Source organism: Pongo pygmaeus, chromosome 20, assembly GCF_028885625.2.
Source record: "Pongo pygmaeus isolate AG05252 chromosome 20, NHGRI_mPonPyg2-v2.0_pri, whole genome shotgun sequence".
Lineage (NCBI taxonomy): Eukaryota > Metazoa > Chordata > Mammalia > Primates > Hominidae > Pongo > Pongo pygmaeus.
The window spans coordinates 16,885,088-16,911,660 of record NC_072393.2 but is presented as its reverse complement, the minus strand read 5'-3'; the positions used below and the strand labels follow the sequence as shown (position 1 = coordinate 16,911,660).

Genomic DNA, 26,573 nt, shown 5'->3' with positions numbered 1-26,573 from the left:
CACAATCGCCGGGTGTCATGGGAGCGGTAGTTCCGGGGCGGGCCCAACGTGCCCCGCGCCGCAGCGACCAATGGGACCCTCAGGTCATAATCTCGAGCTGTGACGGGAGTTGTAGTTTCGGGACGCGCCCGAAGAGCCGCAGAGAGAGCCGGGAGCTAAGGGGTGGTGGCGACCGGAAGCGCAGTGCACGCCCCCATGGCCCGGGCTCTGGTCCCGCTCTGGGCCATCTGCATGCTGCGAGTGGCGCTGGCTACCGTCTATTTCCAAGAGGAATTTCTAGACGGAGGTGAAGGGGCCACTCCCGTGGTGGCGGAGGTGTAAGCTCCCCCATCTTCGCCCCCTAAGGCTGGCCAGAGTCGCCACGGGGTTGACGGCAGCGAACCCTCGAATCCTTGAGGGTCCCCCTTCACCCTTCCCTTAGCCCAAATTAACCATTATCACCTCTTACCGTTGTTATTTCCCCTTCCCCACAGAGCATTGGAGAAACCGATGGGTGCAGTCCACCAATGACTCCCGATTTGGGCATTTTAGACTTTCGTCGGGGAAGTTTTATGGTCATAAAGAGAAAGATAAAGGTTAGTGTAGAATCAAGACCAAATTGAGCCTAATGTTACATTTGCATAGCAACCTCTCTAGGTAGTTGTGGCACAGCCAAAACGCTTTTATTCCCGTTTTACAGATGAAGACATTAAGGCAAAGGTAGAACTTAAGGGGCTCATTTCCTTGTTTTTTTGTTTCTTCTCTCCTTTTTTTTTTTTTGAAACGGAGCCTTGCTCTGTTGCCCAGGATGGAATGCAATGGCGCGATTTCGGCTCACTGCAATTTCCACCTCCCGGGTTCAAGCAATTCTCCTGCCTCAGCCTCCTGAGTAGCTGGGACTACAGGCGCGCGCCACCATGACCGGCTAATTTTTGTACTTTTAGTAGAGACAGGGTCCACTTTGGCCAGGCTGGTCTCGAACTCCTGACCTCGTGATCCACCCACCTCGGCCTCCCAAAGTGCTGGGATTACAGGCATAAGCCACCGCACCCAGCCTCCTCTCTCCTTTCTTTATTGCCGAAGATTCCTTTTTTTTTTTTTTTTTTTTAGTAGGAGTCTCGCTCTGTCGCCTAGGCTAGAGTGCAGTGGCATGATCTTGGCTCACTCAAACCTCCGTGCGCCACCACGCCCTGCTAATTTTTTTAGAGACAGAGTTTCACCGCATTGCCCAAGCTGGTCTCAAACTCCTGGCCTTAAGTAATCCACCTGCCTTGGCCTCCTAAAGTGCTGGGATTATAGGCATGAGCCATGGTGCTTGGCCTATTATCATTATTATTACTTTTATTGGTATTAGGTCCCCTGAAGTCCAAGGAGACATACTCAGCTTATTTGGTATAATAAAATCATACTTGAAGCACTGTCAAATATGCAATGGTATTTAACCTTCTTTGGATTATATTTGTATGAATGTGTTATTAGTAGGCATTACCAAAATTGTCCCTCTTAACAGACACTAGTCAAGTGCATTTGAGGATCAAGGGCCATGCCCGTGAGAAGGAAAAGGTTAGTGGATACTTTTTCTCATTTTAATTTTCGCATTAAAAAGAAAAATAGGCCCGGCGCGGTGGCTCATGCCTGTAATCCCAGCACTTTGGGAGGCCTTAGGTGGGCGGATCATGAGGTCAGGAGTTCGAAACCAGTCTGGCCAATACGGTGACACCCTGTCTCTACTAAAAATACAAAAATTAGCTGGGTGTGGTGGCGCATGCCTGTAGTCCCAGCTACTCGGGAGGCTGAGGCAGAAGAATCACTTGAACCCGGGAGGCAGAGGTTGCAGTGAGCAGAGATCATGCCACTGCACTCCAGCCTCAGTGACAGAGGGAGACTCCATTTCAAAAAAAAAGAAAAATATGGTCAGGCACCGTGGCTCACGCCTGTAATCCCAGCATCTTGGGAGGCCAAGGCAGGTGGATTACTTGAGGTCAGGAGTTTGAGACCAGCCTGGCCACCATGGTGAAACCCTGTCTCCACAAAAATACAAAAAAATTAGCCAAGCGTGGTGGCGCACAACTATAATCCCAGCTAATTGGGAGGCTGAGGCAGGAGAATCGTTTGTACCCAGGAGGCAGAGGTTGCAGTGAACTGAGATTGCACCACTGCACTCCAGCCTGGGTGACAGAATGAGACTCCATTTCAAAAAATAAAAGAAAAAAATACAGAGGTAAACATTACATCTTGTCGCCTGCACATTCTTCAGGGTACAACACAATGAGTTTTTACTTTTGTACAGGCAGGTCAAGATAAGGCAAGCGAATCACTTGAGGTTGAGACCAGCCTGGCCAACATGGCAAAACTCCATCTCTATTAAAAATACAAAAATTAGCCGGGCATGGTGGCACACACTTATAATCTCACCTACTTCAGAGGCTGAGGCAGGAGAATCACTTGAACCCAGGAGGCAGAGGTTGCAGTGAGCCAAGATCATGCCACTGCACTCCAGCCTGGATAACAGAGCAAGACTCTGTCTCAATACATATACACAAATATCAGCCAAGCATGGTGGCATAGGCCTGTAGTCCCAGCTACTTGGGAGATTGAGGCAGGAGAATCACATGAACCCGAGAGGTGGAGGTTGCAGTGAGTCGAGATCGTGCCACTACACTCCAGCCTGGGCAACAGAGCAAGACTCTGTCTCAAAAAAAAAAAAAAAAAAAATCCAGCTTAAAGAGAGCTAATTCAAGCTCAAAGTTTGAGGACAACTGTGCAGAAAACACAGATCCCAAAGAATAGAAGTCAGTGTTCTGAAGTGTAGAAGTTTGGGATCATTTGTATAGACAAAGTTTAGGGAAGCTTCACAGAATTTCAGCATCTTTCTAGGCAAGGCTTGATAGATAATGACCATGATCCCATTAGTCAAGGTGGTCTTTTTCTTTTGAGAAGGTATATTTAACATTTCACCCTGAAGATGTAACAGTCACGGCATCTTTTGCGCCATCTGGTCTGAGTTAGGTACAGGTCAGTAGTGGAGGCAGTTAATCTGTAACCAAGGTCAGTAGTCACAAATAGAGGAGGCCTGGTCTCTGGTCTGTCCTAGTCATTTGCAGGACAAGAACAATGAGGAAGAAGGTTTATCTATGATTTAAGAAGCAGAGGTTACACCTGCATGCTGCATGACTCAGATGACACATCTTGCTCAAGGCTTTTATTTATTTTATTTATTTATTTTATTTTTATTTATTTATTTATTTGTTTATTTGAGAGAGAGTTTCACTCTTGTTACCCAGGCTGGAGTGCAATGGCATGATCTCTGCTCACCACAACCTCCGCCTCGCAGGTTCAAATGATTCTCCTGCCTCCAGCGTCCCAAGTAGCTAGGATTACAGGCATGTGCCACCACACCTGGCTAGGATGTAGCCCAGGATGGAGTGCAGTGGCGCGATCTCGGCTCACTGCAAGCTCTGCCTCCTGGATTCACGCCATTCTCCTGCCGAGTAGCTGGAACTACAGGCGCCTGCCACCACACCCGGCTAATTTTTTGTATTTTTTTCTTTTTTAGTAGAGACGGGGTTTCACCGTGTTAGCCAGGATGATCTCAATCTCCTGACCTCGTGATCCTCCCGCCTCGGCCTCCCAAAGTGCTGGGATTACAGGCGTGAGCCACCGCACCCGGCTTAATTTTGTATTTTTAGTAGAGACAGGGTTTCTCCATGTTGGTCAGGCTGGTCTCCAACTCCCAACCTCAGGTGATCCACCTGCCTCGGCCTCCCAAAGTGTTGGGATTACAGGCGTGAGCCACCGTGTCTGGCCTATTTATTTTTTTAAACGGAGTTTCGCCCTGCCACCCAGGCTGGGGTGCAATGACTCCTCCACCTCCCAGGTTCAAACAGTTCAGCTGCCTGAGCTTCCCGAGTAGCTGGGACCACAGACGCGCGCCACTATGCTCGGCTAATTTTGTATTTTTAGTAGAAATGGAGTTTCCCCACGTTGGCCAGGCTGGTCTCGAACTTCTGACTTCAAGTGATCCACCTGGCTCAGCCTCCCAAAGTATTGAGATTACAGATGTGAGCCACCATGCCTGGCCTCTCAAGGCTTTAAATTGTATTTGCTTTCACATATGTGAAAGTTTAGGCCAGGCAAGGTGGTTCACATCTGTAATCTTAGCACTCCGAGAGGCCAAGGTGAGTGGATCACTTGAGGCCAGGAGTTCAAGACCAGCCTGGGCAACATGGTGAAACCCCATCTCTACTAAAAATATGAAAATTAGCCAGGCATGGTGTCGCATGCCTGCAGTCCCAGCTACTCAGGAGGCTGAGGCAGGAGAATCGCTTGAACCTGGGAGGTGGAGGTTGCAGTGAGCAGAGATTCAGTCTGGGCAATAGAGCGAGCCTCTGTCTCAAAAAAAAAAAAAAAAGACGAAAGAAAGAAAGTTTAGTGTCCATTAAGTTTCACTGGAACACAGCCACATCCATTCTTTTTTTTTTGGAGGCGGAATCTCACTCTGTCACCCAGGCTGGAGTGCAGTGGTGCGATCTCGGCTCACTGCAACCTCCGCCTCCCGGGTTTAAGCGATTCTTCTGCCTCACTCTCCTGAGTAGCTGGGACTACAGGCACACGCCACCACGCCCCGCTAATTTTTGTATTTTTAGTAGAGATAGGGTTTCACCATATTGGCCAGGCTGGTCTCAAACTTCTGACCCCGTGATCCGCCTGCCTCAGCCTCCCAAAGTGCTGGGATTACAGGCATGAGCCAGCATGCCTGGCAGTCCATTCATTTATATATTGTCTATGGCTGCTTTTTATGCTGAAAAGGCAGAGTAGAATGTTTAGGAAAGGGACCAGTCGGGCACGGTGGCTCACGCCTGTAATCCCAGCACTTTGGGAGGCCAAGGCAGGCGGATCATGAGGTCAGGGGATCGAGACCATCCTGGCTAACACGGTGAAACCCCGTCTCTACTAAAAATACAAAAAATTAGCCGGGCGTGGTGGCGGGCGCCTGTAGTCCCAGCTACTCAGGAGGCTGAGGCAGGAGAATGGCGTGAACCCGGGAGGTGGAGCTTGCAGTGGGCTGAGATCGTGCCACTGCACTCCAGCCTGGGTGACAGAGTGAGACTCCATCTCAAAAAATAAATAGATAAATAAATTAATTAATTAACAACAGTGGTATATCAAGAACAAAAACTTCCAGGTGTGTGAAATAAAAGTTGTATGGGCCAGGCACGCTGGCTCACGCCTGTAATCCCAGCACTTTGGGAGGCCGAGACAGGCAGTCACCTGAGGTCAGGAGTTCGAGACCAGCCTGACCAACATGGAGAAACCCTGTCTCTACTAGAAATACAAAAATTAGCCAGGCGTGGTGGCTAATTGTAGTTGTAATCCCAACTACTCAGGAGGCTGAGGCAGGAGAATCACTTGAACCCAGGAGGTGGAGTTTGCAGTGAGCCGAGATCATGCCATTGTACTCCAGCCTGGGCGACAGAGTGAGACTCCATGTCAAAAAAAAAAAAAAATTATATGGAAGCAGAGTGCCTGCTAGTGGTCTACCCATTATGCATTATTGTATAATGCTCTGTTGACACTGTAGATCACTGTAAATGGTTAGGACATTTATGTTTGGGAGTAAGGGAAGGACATCCATTTAACTTCCTGCGTTACTTAGCACAGCGTCATTCCTAATCCTTCATGAGTATTTTTTGTTCAAAGGTCTGCAAACCACTCAGAATGGCCGATTCTATGCCATCTCTGCACGCTTCAAACCGTTCAGCAATAAAGGGAAAACTCTGGTCATTCAGTATACAGTAAAACATGAGCAGAAGATGGACTGTGGAGGGGGCTACATTAAGGTCTTTCCTGCAGACATTGACCAGAAGAACCTGAATGGAAAATCGCAGTACTATATTATGTTTGGTGAGTTTAGGTGGTGCAACACAACCACTTCTAGCGACTTTGAAAACCCTCCCACTTCACAGGATCTTTAGGCTAAGACTTTGCTAATGTAGTGAAGGTAGTATTATTGAGTATATCGGATCCAAGGTTTGTAGTAGTATTGAGTATATTGGCTCCAAGCACTATTAAGCCTAATTAATATAAAAAGGCAACTGTACCAGTCTGTTGTGTTCCTGAAGAAGTTATTTATTCACCATTAATGTTGCCCTCATGCAGGGTAAGGATACCTTATCTGAAATGTTTGGGACCAGAGTGTTCTGGATTTTGGAAATTTTTTTTGGATTTCGGATTATTTGCATTATCTTTACCAGTTGAGCATTGCTAATCTGAAAAATCTGAAATCCACAATGCTCTGATGAGCATTTCCTTTGAGCATCATGTTGATTCTAAAAGTTTTGGGTTTTGGAACACTTCAGATTTGCGATTTTTTGATTTGGGATGCTCAACCTGTGTAGTTTTTTTGTTTGTTTTTGTTTTTGTTTTGAGCCCGAGTTTTCACTCTTGTGGCCCAGGCTGGAGTGCAATGGCAATGGCTTGATCTCACCTCACTGCAATCTCCACCTCCTGGGTTGAAGTGATTCTCCTATCTCGGCCTCTTGAGTAGCTGGGATTACAGGCATGTGCCACCATACCTGGCTAATTTTTTTTGTATTTTAGTAGAGATGGGTTTTTTTTTTTTTTTTTTTTTTTTTTTGAGATGGAGTTTCACTCTTGTTGTCCAGGCTGGAGTGGAATGGCATGATCTCGGCTCACTGCAACCTCCTCCTCCCAGGTTCAAGGGATTCACCTGCTTCAGCCTCCCAAGTAGCTGGGATTACAGGCATGCACCACCACGCCCAGCTAATTTTTGTATTTTTAGTAGAGACGGGGTTTCTCCATGTTGGTCAGGCTGGTCTCGAACTCCTGATCTCAGGTGATCCGCCCACCTCAGCCTCCCAAAGTGCTGGGATTACAGGCGTGAGCCACTGCGCCCGGCCAAAATGGGGTTTCACCATGTTGGTCAAGCTGGTCTCGAACTCCTGGCAGGTATCGAACTCCTGACCTCAGGTGATCCACCCACCTTGGCCTTCCAAAGTGCTGGGATTACTGGTGTGAGCCACCACACCTGGCCTCAACCTGTGTTTTGAATCCTTCAGGACTCAGTAAACCTTGGCCATGGGCCAAATTGGCCCACTGCCTGTGTTTATGTAACCCGTGAACTAAAAATGTTTTTTACATTTTTAACTGGTTGGAAAAAATCAATACAAGATGATATTTTGTGATACATGAAAATTATATGAAATTTAGATTTCAGTGTGCATAAATGAAGTCTTACTGGAATGTAGCCTCACTCTGTTCATTTATATGTTGTCTGTGGCTGCTTGCCAGTACCAGTGGCAGAGTTAAGTTGTCATGACAGAGATCATTAGGCTTACAAAGCCAAAAATATTTTACCATCTGGCCTTTATAGAAAAAGCCTGCAAACCTCTAGAAAATATTAAATGTCTCCTGACAACAGGGGTACTTGATTAAAATTTGTGCTAGAACCGAGAAGGGACCACACTGGGCCACAGGAAATAGACCTAAGTATAGTGTAACTTAAAACTTTAAGAATGAATGTACCTCAGACCGGGTGTAGCGGCTCACACCTGTAATCTCAGCATTTTGGGAGGCCAAGGTGGGCAGATCACTGGAGTTCAGGAGTTCGAGACCAGCCTGGCCAACATGGTAAAACCCTATCTCTACTAAAAATACAAAAAAAATTAGCCGGGTGTAGTGGCACATGCCTGTAGTCCCAGGTACTCAGGAGGCTGAGGCAGGAGAATTGCTTGAACCTGGGAGGTGGAGGTTGCAGTGAGCTGAGATCTCACCACTGCACTCTAGCCTGGGTAACAAAACGAGACTCTATCTCCAAAAAAAGAATGGATGTACTTCCAAAATATTCATCCTCAGCTGGGCACAGTGGCTTATGCCTGTAATCCCAGCACTGTTGGGAGGCCAGGCAGGAGGATTACTTGAGTCCAGGAGTTCAAAACCAGCTTGGCCAACATAGTGAGACCCTGTCACTACAAAAAATAAAAATTAGGGCTCGGTGCTGTGGCTCATGCCTGTTATCCCAGCACTTTGGGAGCCAGAGGCGGGCGGATCACCTGAGGTTGGGAGTTCGAGACCAGCCTGAACAACATGGAGAAACCCCATTTCTATTAAAAATACAAAATTAGAGCCGGGCGCGGTGGCTCACGCCTGTAATCCCAGCACTTTGGGAGGCCGAGGCGGGAGGATCACGAGGTCAGGAGATTGAGACCATCCTGGCTAACACGGTGAAACCCCATCTCTACTAAAAATACAAAAAATTAGCCAGGCGTGGTGGTGGGCACCTGTAGTCCCAGCTACTCAGGAGGCTGAGGCAGGAGAATGGCATGAACCTGGGAGGCGGAGCTTGCAGTGAGCTGAGATCGCGCCACTGCACTCCAGCCTGGGCGACAGAGTGAGACTCCGTCTCAAAAAAAAAAAAAAATTCAAAATTAGCTGGGCATGGTGGCACATGCCTGTAATAATCCCAGCTACTCAGGAGGCTGAGGCAGGAGAATCACCTGAACCTGGGAAGCAGAGGTTATGGTTAGCCGAGATTGCACCATTGCACTCCAGCCTGGGCAACAAGAGCAAAACTCTGTCTCAAATAAATAAATAAATAAATAATACAAAATACAAAATAGAAATAGAAATAGAACTAAAAAACACCCAGATATCTGAAACATCAAGGGAGGATCACTTGAGCCCCGGAGTTTGAGACCAGCTTGGGCAATATAGCAATACCCCATCTCTACAAAATGTTTTTTTTTTTTTTTTTGGAGACACAGCTTCGCTCTTGTCATCCAGGCTGGAGTGCAATGGCACGATCCCGGCTCACTGCAACCTCTACCTCCCAGGTTCAAGTGATTCTTCTGCCTCAGCCTCCCAAGTAGCTGGGGTTACAGGTGCCCGCCACCATGCCTGGCTAATATTTTTGTATTTTTGTAGAGACGGGGTTTCACCATGTTGGACAGCCACTTTGGCCTCCCAAAGTGCTGGAATTACAGGCGTGAGCCACCACGCCTGGCCCCATCTCTACAACAATTTTAAAAATTAACCCAGTGAGGTGGCGCACACCTGTGGTTCTAGCTGCTCAGGAGGCTGAAGCAGGGGAATCCCCCGAGCTGAGGCGTTTGAAGATGCAGTGAGCTATGATCACACAACTGCACTCCAGCCTGGATGACAGAATAAGACCCTGTCCGAAATAAATAAATAAATAAATAAATAAATACATAAATAAATAGAGAGAGAGAGAGAAAGAAGGGAAAAACCCTATATAGCATGTGTCTACTACATCTGAATTGCCAAGCAGCATAATTTGGGGTCAAAAAAAGATTAAAATAAAATTTTCTTAGTATTTCAATTTTTAATTCAACAGTTCCATTTTACTCCAACCCACTCTGTTACTATTGGAACACTTTGTTGCAATGAGTCAGCACTAGCCATTAGTGTAAGGGGAGCTTGCTGAGGGTGAGGGGTTAAGGAGGAGGAGGAGAAGGGAAGCACAGTTATTGTCAGTCTTGACATTTGCATAAACTCCTATGCATAAGTTATGCATAAAACCTCAGACAGGCAACACAGAGCCCATCTGTCTACATTTCCTTACGAATATCCATTACATGTGTAAATACCTTTTTTTTTTTTTCTTTTTTTTGAGATGGAGTCTTGCTCTGTCACCCAGGCTGGAGTGCAATGGTACAATCTCGGCTCATTGCAACCTCCGCCTCCCAGGTTCAAGCGATTCTCCTGCCTCAGCCTCCCCAGTAGCTGGGATTACAGGTGCGTGCCACCACGCCTGGCTAATTTTTGTATTTTTAGTACAGATGGGGTTTCACCATGTTGGTCAGGCTGGTCTCGAACTCCTGACCTCGTGATCCACCCGCCTCAGCCTCCCAAAGTTCTGAGATTACAGCCATGAGCCACCACGCCCAGCCCACATTTTTTTTTTTTTTAAATTGAGACGGAGTCTCGCTTGGTCACCCAGGCTGGAGTACAGTGGCCAGATCTCAGCTCACTGCAACCTCCACCTCCTGGGTTCAAGTGATCCCCTCACCTCAGCCTCCCAAGTCCCTGGGACTACAGGGACACGCCACCACTCCTGGCTAATTTTTGTATTTTTAGTACACATGGGGTTTTACCATGTTGGCCAGGCTGGTCTCAAACTGGCCTCAAGTCATCTCCCCACCTTGGCCTCCTAAAGTGCTGGGATTAGCAGGCCACTTTGAATATTTAAATAAGCTTCAGAAACACTCAAAAAGTGAATGGAAAGCCAGGACATTGTCCTTTAACAGCAATAATAAGATATTCACACATGTGACCAGATGCAGTGGCTCACACCTATAATCTCAGCACTTTGGGAGGCCAAGGCAGGCAAATCATCTGAGGTCAGGAGTTTGAGACCAGCCTAGCCAACATGGCAAAACCCCGTCTCTACTAAAAACATAAAAATTAGCTGGGCGTGGTGGTGCATGCCTGTAATCACAGCTATTCTACTCGGGAGGTTGATGCAGGAGAATCACTTAAACCTGGGAGGCGGAGACTGTAGTGAGCCAAGATCCTACCACTGCACTCCAGCCTGGGCGACAGAGTGAGACTCTGTCTCAAATAAACAAATAAATATCTTAGTGTGACTATCTGATTATCAGATTATATCTGATTATATTTAAGAAGAATAGGCTGCGCATGGTGGTTCAAGCCTGTAATCCTAGGACTTTGGGAGGCCGAGGCAGGTGGATCACAATGTCAGGAGTTTGAGACCAGCCTGGCCAGCATGGTGAAACCCCATTTCTACTAAAAATACAAAAATTAGCTGGGCATCATGGCACGCGCCTTTAGTCCCAGCTACTCAGGAGGCTGAGGCAGGAGAATTGCTTGAACCCGAGAGGCAGAAGTTTCCGTGAGCCAAGATCATGCCACTGCACTGCATCCTGGGTGACAGCAAGACTCTGTCCCCCCCAAAAAAAAAAAAGAATGGTTGTGGGTTGGTTATTCTATGGTGATGCATTATGGAAAGAAATTGAGAGCAGCTTATCTTTTTTGTAGGACCCGATATTTGTGGATTTGATATCAAGAAAGTTCATGTTATTTTACATTTCAAGAATCAGTATCACGAAAACAAGAAACCGATCAGGTGTAAGGTAACTGCTCTTGTATTCAAATAAATGAGTGTTAACTCCTGCCAGATAATAACTAAGTTTAGAGGAAATAGTTTTGATAATAAAATACTTAACTGAGCCAGGGATGGGTCTTTGTAGACATACCTCCTGTTTCCGGTTTCCAGTTTAGGGGGCCCATTGGAGATGCTTCTCTCCTTTAACTGGTTTCCTGAAGTTTTTACCCCATCAGGAGGGCACTCTCATTTTTTACTGTGAGCTATGACATGTCATCATTTGCCCTATGAGGGTTACAATAGTACAGTCACATTTCAGCCACATCCATCCTCATTAATGAATGAAATATTCAGGATGAAAAAAACATTCTGCAGAAATGTCTGGGTGCAGTGGCTCACACCTATAATCCCAGCAGTTTGGGAAGCTGAGGCAGGAGGACTGCTTGAGCCAAGGAGTTCAAGACCAGCCTGGGCAACATGGCGAAACCTTGTCATGACAAAAAATACAAAAATTAGCCAGGTGTAGTGCCAGGAACCTGTGGTCCCAGCTACTGGGGAGGCTGAGGTGGGAGGGTCACTTGAGCCTGGAGGTCAAGGTTGTAGTGAGCTATGATTGCACCGCTGCACTCCAGCCTGGGTGACAGAGCAAGACCCTGTCTCAAAAAAATAAAAATAAAAATAAACTGCATATTTAGACTTGGCATTAAAACATCGAGGGTTGGCCAGGCGTGGTGGCTCATGCCTGTAATCCCAGCACTTTGGGAGGCTGAGGCAGGTGGATCACCTGAGGTCAGGAGTCGAGACCAGCCTGGTCAACATGGTGAAACTCTGTCTCTACTAGACACAAAAAATTACCTGGGCATGGTGGCAGGTGCCTGTAATCCCAGCTTCTCAGGAGGCTGAGGCAGTAGAATCGCTTGAACTCAGGAGGTGGAGGTTGTAGTGAGCCGAGATTGTGCCACTGCACTCCAACCTGGGCGACAGAGTGAGACTCCATCTCAAAAAAAAAAAGAAAAGAAAAAAAAAGAAATCAAAGGTTTAATTGTTACGCTTTTCCCCCTAAAATATGCAGGTTGATGGCTTCACACACCTCTACACTCTAATTTTAAGACCAGATCTTTCTTATGATGTGAAAATTGATGGTCAGTCAATTGAATCCGGCAGCATAGAGTACGACTGGAACTTAACATCACTCAAGAAGGAAACATCCCCGGCAGAATCGAAGGATTGGGAACAGACTAAAGACAACAAAGCCCAGGTGTGAATTTTTCCTGGGCAACTCTAAAAAGTCCACAAATGTAGTTTGTAAGTACCCAGTTACTGGACAATTGCTGCATGGCTGGTAGCCACGATGGCAATATTGTAGAACCAAATGCCCTCCCCAGAGCACACACTGCAGACCAGCCACATCTCTACACATCTGAAGGTATCGTAAAAGATTTTGTTATTTATTTATTTATTTATTTTTTATTTATTTTTTTTTTTGAGACAGAGTTTCGTTCTTGTTGCCCAGGCTGGAGTGCAGTGGCGTGATCTCAGCTCACGGCAACCTCCGCCTCCCAGGTTCAAGTGATTGTCCTGCCTCAGCCTCCCGAATAGCTGGGATTACAGGCACCCACCACCACCCCTGGCTAATTTTTGTATTTTTAGTAGAGATGGGGTTTCACCATGTTGGCCAGGCTGGTCTCGAACTCCTGACCTCAAGTGATCTGCCTGCCTTGGCCTCCCAAAGTGCTGGGATTACAGGCGTGAGCCACCACATCTGGCCATCACCATCACTTTTTGCACCATCATTTTTCACTCTAGCCACTGCACTCCACTTGAGGTTTCCACACCGCTGCTCCTCTCCATAGCATGGAGGAAAGGGCTAAAGTCATATGGCAGGTTAGGGAGAAAAATCTAGGCAGTGTGGTGTTGCCCTGAAGTCCTCAGTGGGATTGGAAGCACCAAGCACTTGGCCTCCTGACCACCAAATTGAAGAAGGGAGATGGACACTGGGACAGGGGTCACCAGCCTGTGCCTACCACTTGGCATCTAAGAATTTCCTTTCTCAAATCTGAGCATCTGGCTGGGTATGGTGGCTCACGCCTGTAATACCAGCACTTCCAGAGGTCAAGGCAGGAGGATCGCTTGAACCCAGGAGTTTGAGACCAGCCTGGGCAACAGAGGGAGACCCTGACTGTACAAAACATAAAAATAGTAGCCAGGTATGATGGCGGGCGCCTATAGTCCGAGCTACTTGGGAGGCTGAGGCAGGAGGATCACTGGAGCCCAAGAGGTTGAAGCTGCAGTGAGCCATGATTGCACAACCGCACTCCAGCCTGGGTGAGAGCAAAACCTAGTCTCAAGAAACAAAAACAGAAGCAACAACAACAAATATATGAGCATCTGACTGATTTTACTTTTTCGTTACATGTCTTTGAAGGACTGGGAGAAGCATTTTCTGGACGCCAGCGCCAGCAAGCAGAGCGACTGGAATGGTGAACTGGATGGGGACTGGCCAGCGCCGATGCTCCAGAAGCCCCCGTACCAGGTGTGTGGCCTCTTTGTATGATGCCAGGGATGCCCCAGGGCTGCCCCTCCACTGCCCATGTCATTGAGACCACCCCATATGGTTTTTTTGATACAGGATGGCCTGAAACCGGAAGGTATTCATAAAGACATCTGGCTCCACCATAAGATGAAGAATACCAACTATTTGACACAGTATGACCTCTCAGAATTTGAGAACATTGGTGCCATCGGCCTGGAGCTTTGGCAGGTCATTTGGTTTTAACTTTACTTTAGTTTTTGTGTGTGTGTGTTTTGTTTTGTTTTGTTTTGTTGAGACAGGGTCTCATTCTGTCACCTAGGCTGGAGTGCAGTGGCACCATCCTAGCTCACTGTAGCCTCAAACTGGGCCCAAGCGATCCTCCCACCTCAGCCTCCCAAGTAGCTAGGACTACAGGCACAAGCCACCACATCCAGATTTTTTTTTTAAGAGATGGGAGTCTAGGCTGGGCGCGGTGGCTCACGCCTGTAATCCCAGCACTTTGGGAGGCTGAGGCGGGCAGATCACAAGGTCAGGAGATCAAGACCATCCTGGCTAACATGGTGAAACCCCATCTCTACTAAAAATACAAAAAAAATTAGCCGGGCATGGTGGCTGGCACCTGTAGTCCCAGCTACTCCAGAGGCTGAGGCAGGAGAATGGCGTGAACCCGGGAGGCGGAGCTTGCAGTGAGCTGAGATCACGCCACTGCACTCCAGTCTGGGCGACAGAGCAAGACTCCGTCTTAAAAAAAAAAAAAAAAAAAAAGAGATGGGAGTCTCAGAACTTCTAGGCTCAAGCAATCCTTCCACCTCAGCCTTCCAAAGTGCTGAGAGTTTTGTTTGTTTGTTTGTTTTTGTGCTTGTTTTTTTAATGCTTTGGTGATCCCAGCTGGGCTCAGTGGCTCATGCCTGTAATCCCAGCATTTTGGGAGGCTGAGGGGGGCAGATTGCCTGAGCTCAGGCGTTCGAGACCAGCCTGGGCAAAGTAGTGAAACTTCGTCTCTACTAAAAATACAAAAATTAGCCAGGCGTGGTGGCGTGTGCTTGTAGTCCCAGCTACTCAGGAGGCTGAGGCATGAGAATAACTTAATCCTGGGAGGAATCACTTGAACCCAGGAAGTGGAGGTTGTAGTGAGCCAAGATCGCGCCACGGCACCCCAGCTTCCGCAACAGAGTGAGACTTCGTCTCAAAAAAAAAAAAAAATCAGAGCGAGACTAAGTCTCAAAAAAAAAAAAAAAAGTTTTGGTGATCCCAATGTGCAGCCACGTTTAAGGAACCAGTGCCTTAGAGGGAAAGGATATTCTAGAAATGGGTTTAAGCACCACCTACTATTCTAATTGCTGTTATAGTATACAGTACTGAGCAAAATACAACTGTTTCTTTTTGAAAAGTTGTTACATATGTCACATCAATAATGAAGGCCTAGTAGCCAGGGACAGTATGGCTCACGCCTGTAGTAGTCCCAGCTACTGGGGAGGCTGAGGTGGGACAATCACATGAGCCCAGTTCTTTTTTTTTTTTTTTTCTTTGAGACTGAGTCTCACTCTGTCACCCAGGCGGGAGTGCAGTGGCATGATCTCAACTCACTGCAGCCTCTGCTTCCCGGGTTCAAGCGATCCTCCCACGTCAGCCTCCCGAGTAGCTGGGACTACAGGCATGCATGACCACACCTGGTAATTTTTGTATTTTTAGTAGAAATAGGGTTCACCATGTTGGCAAGGCTGGTCTTGAACTCCTGACCTCAAGTGATTCACCTGCCCCAGCCTCCCAAAGTGCTGGGATTACAGGTGGGAGCCACCACGCCTGGCCAAGCCCAGAAGTTCAAATCCAGCCTAGGCAACATAGCAAGACCCCATCTCTAAAAAATAAAAAATGTCACCTGAGCTTCATATATTTCCAAAGAAAAATAAATGAAAAATAAACAAATAATAAAGAATAAAAGCATAATAATGAAGGCCTTATTTTCATCTGCAGGTGAGATCTGGAACCATTTTTGATAACTTTCTGATCACAGATGATGAAGAGTATGCAGATAATTTTGGCAAGGCCACCTGGGGCGAAACCAAGGTATGAAGCACGTAATTAACTCTTCCTACATCACTAATTTATTTGTGTAAATTTTTTTTTCTGAGATGGACTCTAGCTCTGTCACCCAGGCTGTAATGTAGTGGCACAGTCTCGGCTCACTGCAACCTCCACCTCCCGGGTTCAAGCAATTCTCCTGCCTCAGACTCCCGAGTAGCTGGGACTACATAGGCATGCCACCACGTCCGGCTAATTTGTGTATTTTTAGTAGAGAGGGGGTTTCACCATATTGCTTAGGCTGGTCTCGAAGTCCTGACCTCAGGTGATCCACCTGCCTTGGCCTCCCAAAGTGCTGGGATTACAGGAGTGAGCCACTGTGCCTGGCCCCATGTAAGGTTAATATTAGCAGGTTCCAGGGATTAGGACATGATTTTTTTTTTTTTTGAGACGGAGTCTCGCTCTGTCGCCAGGCTGAAGTGCAGTGGAGTGATCTCGGCTTACTGCAACCTCCACCTCCAGGTTCAAGCGATTCTCCTGCCTCAGCCTCCTGAGTAGCTGGGACTACAAGCACCTGCCACCACACCCAACTGATTTTTGTATTTTTAGTAGAGACAGGGTTTCACCATATTGGCCAGGATGGTCTCGCTCTCTTGACCTTGTGATCTGCCTGCCTCGGCCTCCCAAAGTGCTGGGATTACAGGCGTGAGCCACCGCGCCCAGCCAGGACATGAAATCTTTACAGGCTCTTCTTATTCAGCCTATCCCAGGTGGTGAGGAAGCTTCTAGAAGGCAGGGTCCGCCTGAGTACTGACATGCATTTGGCCACATGGAAGCATAACCCCTGGCCTCTGGGGCTTTTTTTGTTTTGTTTTGTTTTGTTTTGAGACAGGGTTTTGCTCTGTCACCCAGGCTGGAGTGCAGTGGTGCCATCTCGACTCACTGCAACTTCCGCCTCCCAGGTTCAAATGATCCTCTCACCTCAGCCTCCCGAGCAGCTGGGACTACAGCCACACACCACCACGCCCAGCTAATTTTTGCTTTTTTTTTTTTTTGAGACAGAGTCTTGCTCTGTCGCCCAGGATGGAGTGCAGTAGAGTAATCTCAGCTCACTGCAAGCTCTGCCTCCCAGGTTTAGGCCATTCTTCTGCCTCAGCCTCCCGAGTAGCTGGGACTACAGGCGCCCGCCACCATGCCCGGCTTTTTTTTTTTTGTATTTTTGGTAGAGACTGTGTTTCACCGTGTTAGCCAGGATGGTCTCGATCTCCTGACTTTGTGATCCATCCGCCTCAGCCTCCCAAAGTGCTGGGATTACAGGCATAAGCCATCGCACCCGGTGGGGCTTATGTTTTTTCTTTCTCCAGGGTCCAGAAAGGGAGATGGATGCCATACAGGCCAAGGAGGAAATGAAGAAGGCCCGCGAGGAAGAGGAGGAAGAGCTGCTGTCGGGAAAAATTAACGGGCACGAACATTACTTCAATCAATTTCACAGAAGGAATGAACTTTAGTGATCCCCATTGGATATAAAGATGACTGGTAAAATCTCATTGCTACTTTAATCTATGTTTCAAACTCAAATGTCTACATGGCACTTTGTCCAATTTTCTTTGAAAAGTGTTTCATGCTTCTGGGTGGGGTAGGTGACCCCCTTGCACTGAGAAGTTCCCTCTTGACAATTTTACACGCTGGAAGCCAGAGGCCAGCAAGGGTCTGGCCAAAACCATGATCCCCTTTCCTTAACTCCCAAAAGTCTTTTTATAAAATAAAAGTTGACCAGGCAGTGTGTCTCACACCTATAATCGCATCACTTTGGGAGGCTGAGGTGGGCAGATCACTTGAGCCCAGAGTTCAAGACCAGCCTGGCCAACACAGTGAAAACCTGTCTCTACTAAAAATACAAAAAGTAGCTGGATGTGGTGGTGCGCACCTGTAGTCCCAGGTACTTCAGGCTGAGGCTGGAGGCAGCCTCAACCTCCTGAGTAGCTGGGACTACAGGCGCCCGCCACCGCACCTGGTTAACTTTTTGTATTTTTAGTAGAGATGGAGTTTCACTGTGTTAGCCAGGATGGTCTTGATCTCTTGACCTCGTGATCCGCCTGCCTTGGTCTCCTAAAGTGCTGGGATTATAGGCATGAACCACTGCAGCCAGCCATATTTTTTGTTTTTTAATTTAATTTTTATAGGGATGGGAGTCTCACATGTTGCCCAGGCTGGTCCTGAACTCCTGGACTCAAGCAGTCCTCCCACCTTGGCCTCTCAAAGCTCTGGGCTTACAGGTGTGAGCCACTGCTCCTGGCCCAGTCTTCTTCTGGAAGAGGCCCATCATCATACTGAAACTCATGATGAAAATCATCAAATTTGTGACACCAGAAATTTGGAATCTAGTGATGTTATGAATAAGTCAAATAAATTGGAATTTATATACAGAATATTGAGAGTTGACCAGTGTGGGCCGGGTGCAGTAGCTCACACCTGTAATCCCAGCACTTTGGGAGACTGAGGTGTGTAAATTGCTTGAGTCCAGGAGTTCAAGACCAGCCTGGGCAATGTGGCGAAACTCTGCCTCTACAAAAAATACTACAAATTAGCTGGGTTTGGCGGTGCACACCTGTGGTCCCAGCTATTTGGGAGGCTGAGATGGGAGGATCACTTGAGTCCAGGAGGTCAAGGCTGCAGTGGGCTATGATCATGCCACTGCACTCCAGCCTGAGTGACAGAGCGAGACCCTGTCTCTAAAAATAAAATAAAATGGAGCTAAAAAGACAACGAGTGAGACTGGCTCAGGCTCTGAAGATTCGTTGGGAGCACCGTTGTCCGAGAGAATTTGTCACGTGTTGCTCTTTTTGTTTGTTTGTTTTTGAGACAGTCTTGCTCTGTCGCCCAGGCTGGAGTTCAGTGGCGCGATTATGGCTCACTGCAACCTCTGCCTCCTGGGTTCAAACGATTCTCATGCCTTAGGCTCCCAAGTAGCTAGGATTACAGGCATGCGCCACGCCCATCTGAATTTTGTATTTTTAGTAGAGATAGGGTTTCGCCTTGTTGGCCAGGCTGGTCTGGAACTCCTGACCTCAAGTGATCCGCCTGCCTCGGCCTCCCAAAGTGCTGGGATCACAGGCGTGAGCTACCATGCTGGGTCACGTGTTGCTCTTGAGCCCTTGAAATGTGGCTAGTGGGACCAAGAAATGACTTTTTAATCTTATTTCATTCTAGTTAACTTCACTTTAAACTTTGTTAGAGGAAAAACTCTGGACATATTAAATTTCTTGGAGTGTAACTGAGCAAAGAACAATTCATAAATCAGGTAGCTGCCAGAGCAACTCCATCTTGAATAGGGGCTTAGTAAAATAAGGCTGAGACCTACCGGGCTGCATTCCCAGGTGGTTAAGGCATTCTTAGTCACATGATGAGATAGGAGGTCAGCACTAAAGACCTTGCTAATCAAACAGGTTGCAGTAAAGAAGCCGGCTAAAACCCACCAAAACCAAGATAGTGATGGGAGTGACCTCTGGTGGTCCTCACTGCTAGACTCCCACCAGCGCCATGACAGTTTACAAAGGTCATGGCAACATCAGGAAGTTACTGTATGTGGCAGCCTAAAAAGGGGGCCGGGCGCGGTGGCTCACGCCTGTAATCCCAGCACTTTGGGAGGCCGAGACGGGTGGATCACGAGGTCAGGAGATCGAGACTAACCTGGCTAACACGGTGAAACCCCGTCTCTACTAAAAATACAAAAAAATTAGCCGGGTGTGGTGGTGGGCGCCTATAGTCCCAACTACTCGGGAGGCTGAGGCAGGAGAATGGCGTGAACCTGGGAGACGGAGCTTGCAGTGAGCCGAGATCACGCCACTGCACTCCAGCCTGGGCGACAGAGCGAGACTCCGTCTCAAAAAATAATAATAATAATAAAATAAATAAATAAAAAGGGAAGGCATGAATAATCCACCTCTTGTCTAGCATATCATCAAGAAATAACCATAAAAATGAGCAACCTGGCCAGGCACCGTGGCTCAAGCCTGTAATTCCAGCACTTTGGGAGGCCGAGGCAGGCGGATCACTTGAGGTTGGGAGTTCAAGACCAGCCTGACCAACATGGAGAAACCCCACCTCTACTAAAAATACAAAATTAGCTGGGCGTGGTGGTGCATGCTTGTAATCCCAGCTATTCAGGAGGCTGAGGCAGGAGAACCGCTTGAATCCAGGAGGTGGAGGTTGTGGTGAGCTGAGATCCCGTCATTGCACTCCAGCCCTGGCAACAAGAGTGAAACTCCTCCCCAAAAAAAAAAAAAAAATAGCAACCAGCAGCCCTTGGGGCTGCTCTATGAAGTAGCCATTCCTTTATTCCTTTACTTTCCTAATAAACTTGCTTTCACTTTACTGTATGGACTCGCCCTAATTCTTTCTTGGGTGAGATCCAAGAACCCTCTCGGGGTCTGGATCAAGACCCCTTTGAGGTAATAGTACAAAGGCTCTGATTGTCAGAAGTGGCAGGGATCACTGGAACTCCACTTCAGATCCCATCTGGATCATCAAAACGTCAACCCTAAATAAATAAATTCAGGAAATATGGTTAAATGTAGAGTTTAGTTTAGCACAAAGTTTGAGGACGGCCACCCTGGAACACAGATTCCAAAGAATGGAAATCAGCACTCCAAACTGAGGAAGTTTGGGGGTCATTTATATAGGTAAGGTTTGGGAAGCTTGACAGAGTTTCTACATATTTCACACAAGGCGAGTACATAGTTAACAGTAATCTGATTAGTCAAGGCAGTGGTCTTTTTGGGAAGGGTATATTTAACATTCACATAGAGGACATAACAGTCACGGGACCTTTTGCACTATCTGGTCTGATTTAGGTGCAAGATAATAGAGGAAAGGTCAGCAATGAAGAAGGGAGATCTTAACGCTGATGCCATTTAGTCTTTTGAAATGAATCTACAGAGCAAGAACAGGAGAGTTAATCTATAATCTATAAGCAGAAGTTGTAGTTACATGCTGTCTGGCTCAGATCACACAGTCCCGTTTTCTTCAAGGCTCAACATAATTCTTAGCGTTCAAAAGTGTATGATTAAGTTTGGATTTTTTTTTTTTTTTTGAGACGAAGTTTCTGTGTTGCCCAGGCTGGAGTGCAGTGGTGCGATCTTGGCTCACTGCAAGCCCTGCCTCCTGGGTTCACGCCATTCTCCTGCCTCAGCCTCCCAAGTAGCTGGGACTACAGGCGCCCACCACCATGCCCGGCTAATTTTTTGTATTTTTAGTAGAGACGGGGTTTCACCATGTTGGCCAGGATGGTCTCGATCCCTGACCTCGTGATCTGCCTGCCTCAGCCTTCCAAAGTGTTGGGATTTCAGGTGTGAGCCACCACGCTCGGCCTTTTTTTTTCTTTTTTTTCTTCTGAGACGGAGTTTTGCTCTTGTTGCCCAGGCTGGAGTGCAATGGCGTGATCTTGGCTCACTGCAACCTCCCCCTCTGAGGTTCAAGCAATTCTCCTGCCTCAGCCTCCCGAGTAGCTGGGATTACGGGCGCCCGCCACCACGCCTGGCTAATTCTTGTATTTTTAGTAGAGATGGGGTTTCACCATGTTGGCCAGGCTGGTCTCGAATTCCTGACCTCATGAACCGCCTGCCTCGGCCCTCCAAAGTGCTGGAATTACAGGCGTGAGCCACTGCACCCAGCCAAGTTTGGATTATTTTTACAAGATGATGCTGGAGAGTTTCTATGGCCACCACCCTTCTAGACTCTCTGATACTGGCACTTAAAACCTGCATGCTACATTTCCTGGACGCCGTTGCCAATTGGCAATGTTCCTATCATGCTTTATTCGAACAAAGTTAGGAGGCAGAAAGAGGGGAGAAACCATTTTTTTTCAGACTTCTGCCAGTGGCTTAGGTGGTGGTGACAACAACAGCTGTGACTTTAGCAATCATAGTGGAAGCAACTGTGGCTAGCAAGGGTGAACACATCTGGGATCCTTCTGTAGGCACAGTGATTGTGGGTTATGGGTCCTCCCGTGTTTTATTTATTTATTTATTTATTTTGAGACGGAGTTTCGCTCTTGTCGCCCAAACTGGAGTGCAGTGGCGTGATCTCAGCTCACTGCAACCTCCGCATCCCAGATTCAAGTGATTCTCCTGCCTCAGCCTCCCAAGTAGCTGGGATTACAGGTGCCCACCACCACAACCGGCTAATTTTTGTATTTTTAGTAGACACGGGGTTTCATCATGTTGGCCAGGCTGGTCTCAAACTTCTGACCTCAGGTGATCCATCTGCCTCGGCCTCCCAAAGTGCTAGGATTACAGGCGTGAGCCACTATGCCCAGCCACCTCCCCTGCTTTAATCTTTCAGCTCTAGAGAGGCTAGCAGCCTCATATAGTTACGAATCTTTAGGTAACCTTACCTTCCTCTTTTGTTCTTCCAGTACTTCCAACACTTTTATACTCAGTCCCCTGTAGTCATTTATGTATTCATTTATTTTTATTTATTTATTTTTTAGACAGAGTCTCGTTCTGTCACCTAGGTTGGAGTGCAATGGTGAGTTCTCAGCTCATTGCACCCTTCCCCTCCCAGGTTCAAGCAATTCTCCTGCCTCAGCCTCCTGAGTAGCTGGGATTACAGGCACCTGCCACAACACTGGGTTAATTTTTGTATTTTTAGTAGAGATGGGGTTTCTCCATGTTGCCCAGGCTGGTCTCAATCCACCTGTCTCAACTGGATTGCTGGGATTACAGGTGTGAGCCACAGAGCCTGGCTCAATCCCCTGTATTCAATATCCTCTGTTTGAAGTACCTAGAAGGACTTCTCTTTTCCTTATGGAATATGTACTGATAAAGCACTCAAGACTGTTAAAAACCTTCATTACTCTATTGATGTAACAAAAGAAGCTGAGGCAAAGTTAATATAAATAGAGAGTCTGGGCCAAGGTTGAGGACTGAAGTCCAGGAGACACAGATTCAAGTTGCCCTGAATGTATGCTTTGATGAGCAACAGTTACAAGTGGGTTCTTTTTGTTTTTGACTTTGTTTTGAGACAGAGTCTTACTCTGTCACCCAGGCTGGAGTACAGTGGTGCAATCTCGGCTCACCGCAACCTCCACCTCCCGGGTTCAAGTGATTCTCTGGCCTCAGCCTCCCGAGTAGCTGGGACTACAGGCATGTACCACCACACCTGGCTAATTTTTGTATTTTTTTTAGTAGAGATGGGGTTTCACCATATTGATGTTTCACCATATTGGCCAGGCTGGTCGCCAACTCCTGACCTCATGATCCTCCCACCTCGGCATCTCAAAGTGCTGGAATTACAGGTGTAAGCCACTGCACCTGGTGACGAATGGGTTCATATCTTATTTATTTATTTATTTTTGAGACAGAGTTTCGCTTTTGTTGCCCAGGCTGGATTGCAATGGTGTGATCTTGGCTCACTGAAACCTCTGCCTCCTGGGGTCGAGCAATTCTCCTGCCTCAATCTCCTGAGTAGCTTGGATTACAGGTGCCCGCCACCACACCTGGGTAATTATTTTGTATTTTTATTAGAGACGGGGTTTCACCATGTTGGCCAGGCTGGTCTTGAACTCCTGTCTTCAAGTGATCCGCCCGCCTCAGCCTCCCAAAGTGCTGGGATTACAAGTGTGAGCCACCGCGCCTGGCTGTCTTATTTAATTTAATTAATTTATTTATTTATGTTTGGAGACAGAGTCTCACTCTTGTTGCCCAGGCTGGAGTGCAGTGTTGCAAACTCGGTTCCCTGCAACCTCCACCACCTGAGTTCAAGCTTTTCCTGCCTCAGCCTCCTGAGTAGCTGGGATTACAGGCGCCTGCCACCACGCCTGGCTAATTTGTGTACTTTCAGTAGAGATGGGGTTTCGCCATGTTGGCCAGGCTGGTCTGGAACTTCTGACCTCAGGTGATCTGCCCACCTTGGCCTCCCAAAGTGCTGGGGTTACAGGTGTGAGCCACCCTGCCTGGCCCACAAGTGGGTTCTTAAAGGAAAAAGAAGGGGTAGTTCCTAAAGTGTTTATTGAGGATTTTACATACAGTAACCTAAGCTGTTGATTGGCTATACATTGTTCTTTTTTTCTCTTTTTTGAGATGGAATCTCGCTCTGTCGCCCAGGCTGGAGTGCAGTGGCACGATCTTGGCTCACTGCAAGCTCTGCCTCCTGGGTTCATGCCATTCTCCTGCCTCAGCCTCCCGAGTAGCTGGGACTACAGACGCCCACCACCATGCCTGGTTAATTTTTTGTATTTTTTAGTAGAGAGGGGGTTTCATGCTGTTAGCCAGGATGGTCTCGATCTCCTGACCTCGTGATCCACCTGCCTCAGCCTCCTAAAGTGCTGGGATTACAGGCGTGAGCCACCACACTCGGCCTTCTTCTTCTTCTTTTTTTTTTTTGAGACGGAATGTTGCTGTGTTGCCCAGGCTAGAGTGCAGTGGCACCATCTCGCCATCTCCGCTCACTGCAACCTCTGCCTTCCGGGTTCAAGCGATTCTCCTGACTCAGTCTCCGGAGTGGCTGGGACTACAGGCATGTGCCACCACGCCTGGCTAATTTTTGTATTTTCAGTAGAGATGAGGTTTCACCATGTTGGGCAGGCTGGTCTCAAACTGCAGACCTCAGGTGATCTGCCGGTCTTGGCTTCCCAAAGTGCTAGGGTTACAGGTGAGCCATGACACCTGGCCAAAAATACCTTTAAACAATACCCCTGGCCACAGGTACAGCTGGGGGAATTGTTTCAACCACAGTAGGCTGGAGGTTCACGATGTTTAGATTTCTAACAAATCACGTGGCTGGGCGCGGTGGCTCACGCCTGTAATCCCAGCACTTTGGGAGGCTGAGGCGGGTGGATCACGAGGTCAGGAGATGGAGACCAGCCTGGCCAACATGGTGAAACCCCATTCTACTAAAACACAAAAATTAGCCAGGCATGGTGGCACCTGCCTGTAGTTCCAGCTACTTGGGAGGCTGAGGCACGAGAATCACTTGAACCTGGGAGGTGGAGGTTGCAGTGAGTCGAGATCATGCCACTGCACTCCAGCCTGGGTGACAGTGACACAGCGAGACTGTGTCTCAAAAAAAAAAAAAAAGGAAGCAAACATCTCAAGTCTCACCTAGAGCTACCCATCAGCCTAAGAACCCCAGTTTGTGTTTAACAAGCCCTTGTGGGGTGGTTCTAACACAGTTTCAGGATGAAGACAGCTCCCTGCTCTAGACTGTCACCTGGGGGTACAGAGTGTGTTGACCTGATGCACAATTAGTTCACCTGTGTCTAGGCCACAGTCTGGCCCAAGGTAGAGTGCTCAACACGTGTTTGGCAGGTGAATGGTTGCTGAATGAATCATAAAGCATGCAGTGCTCACCTGAGCGGCAGGAGGCACCCTGAGTCACTGAAGATGCTGGAGCAGCTGCTTGTGAAACACCAGATAGGAGGAGATGGACAGGAGGCCATGTCCCCACCCGAGATTGCCGGCCTTCTGACTTGCTTGCTGGGAACTGGTGCCAGGCCAGACACACTGTGCCACCATCATAGGATGCCTGGTAAGGGGAGGCCAACCTTCCCTGAAGAAACCCTGTGCTGCTGTGGTCAAGTTGCCTGATCGGACTTCCTTCTTCACTCTGTTTATAGAAATTGGCCCTGGAGGTGTACGTGCTGGGTGCCCATAGCCAATGGAAGGCAAAGTATAGTTATATTTATTTTATTTATTTTTTGAGACGGGGTCTCGCTCTGTCACCCAGGCTGGAGCATTTGAATAAATAAATGCCCTGTAATCCCAGCACTTTGGGAGGCCAAGGCAAGCAGACTGCTTGAGGCCAGGAGTTCAAGACCAGCCTGGCCAACATGGTGAAACCCCATCTCTATTACAAATACAAAAATTTGGCCAGGCGAGGTGGCTCACATCTGTAATCCCAGCACTTTGGGAGGCTGAGGCAGGCGGATCACCTGAGGTCGGGAGTTTGAGACTAGCTTGGCCAACATGGTGAAACCCTGTCTCTACTAAAAATACAAAAATTAGCCAGGCGTGTTGGCAGGTGCCTGTAATCCCAGCTACTAGGGAGGCTGATAGAAGAGAAATGCTTGAACCTGGGAGATGGAGGTTGCAGTGAGTGGAAATCATGTCATTGCATTCCAGCCTGGGCGACAGAGCAAGACTCCGTCTCAAAAATAAAACAAAAATACAAATACAAAAATTAGCCAGGCATGGTGGCTCATGCCTGTAATATCAGCTCCTCAGGAGGCTGAGGTATGAGAATCACTTGAACCTGAGAGGCGAGGTTGCGGTGAGCCGAGATCGTGCCACTGCACTCCAGCCTGGATGACAGTGAGACAAAATAAAATTTAAAAAAGTCCTCTAGAGTAGGGCTTTTCCTCTAATAACCATACTCCAGCAAGCATCAGGTGCCTGCTGCTCTGTGCCGAGCAGTGAGAGACATAGATGTGTAACACTAGCAAACACGTATTACCATTCTCTTTTTTCAGAAGAGGGGCCTACGGGCCCAGAGAGGCGACTTCAACTACTTGCCAGGACACACAGAGCAGCTGGGGAATCATGCCTGGCACCTGGCACTGTGGGTGCTGCAGCGGCACAGAGAGTTGCGAAGTCCTGCGCCTGAGCTTAGCCAAAACCCTAAGGGGCAGACCCAGATTATAAAACACACACGAACAGCTATCCTAGGAACAGGACGCCTTGCGGGGTAGGGTGCGGGTCCCCAAGATTCACACACACACACACACACACACACACACACACACACACACACACTGCGATCCTAGGAACAGGGCGCCTTGCGGGGCAGGGTGAGGGTCCCGACCCTCCGCGGGGTGGGCGACCGCCTCCCCAGGCGCACTGGCAGGGGGACGGCATCCCTAACAGAGAACCAGGCCTCGGCATGAGCTGGAGAGATGACAGAGAATGGCCGACTCGGACAGCGGCCAGCGGTACGAGA

General features: G+C 47.9%; 1 protein-coding gene across 3 annotated transcripts; it reads left to right on the top strand.

Annotated features, from left to right (window-relative positions):
- The first annotated feature begins 12 nt into the window (after nt 1-12).
- CALR3 (calreticulin 3) lies at nt 13-26,294 on the top strand. Of its 3 annotated transcripts, XM_054465888.2 has the most exons (10): nt 14-286; nt 474-575; nt 5,680-5,883; nt 11,017-11,111; nt 12,156-12,341; nt 13,509-13,616; nt 13,713-13,844; nt 15,591-15,683; nt 17,003-17,174; nt 26,107-26,294. In XM_054465888.2, exons 1-9 carry the CDS (start codon nt 196-198, stop codon nt 17,144-17,146), a joined length of 1,155 nt encoding a protein of 384 aa, XP_054321863.1. In that variant the 5' UTR covers nt 14-195; the 3' UTR covers nt 17,147-17,174; nt 26,107-26,294. The 3 variants fall into 3 exon arrangements, with proteins under 3 accessions (XP_054321862.1, XP_054321863.1, XP_054321864.1); XM_054465887.2 differs by lacking the exon at nt 26,107-26,294 and having other exon boundaries at nt 13-286; nt 17,003-17,197; XM_054465889.2 differs by lacking the exons at nt 5,680-5,883; nt 26,107-26,294 and having other exon boundaries at nt 15-286; nt 17,003-17,197.
- Nucleotides 26,295-26,573: the final 279 nt, after the last annotated feature.

Coding starts and splice junctions, on each gene's coding strand:
- CALR3 (XM_054465888.2), top strand. CDS start 196: ATGGCCCGGGCTCTGGTCCCGCTCTGGGCCATCTGCATGCTGCGAGTG. Junction 13,845..15,590: donor TCGGCCTGGAGCTTTGGCAG/GTCATTTGGTTT, acceptor TTTCATCTGCAG/GTGAGATCTGGAACCATTTT. Junction 15,684..17,002: donor CCACCTGGGGCGAAACCAAG/GTATGAAGCACG, acceptor TTCTTTCTCCAG/GGTCCAGAAAGGGAGATGGA.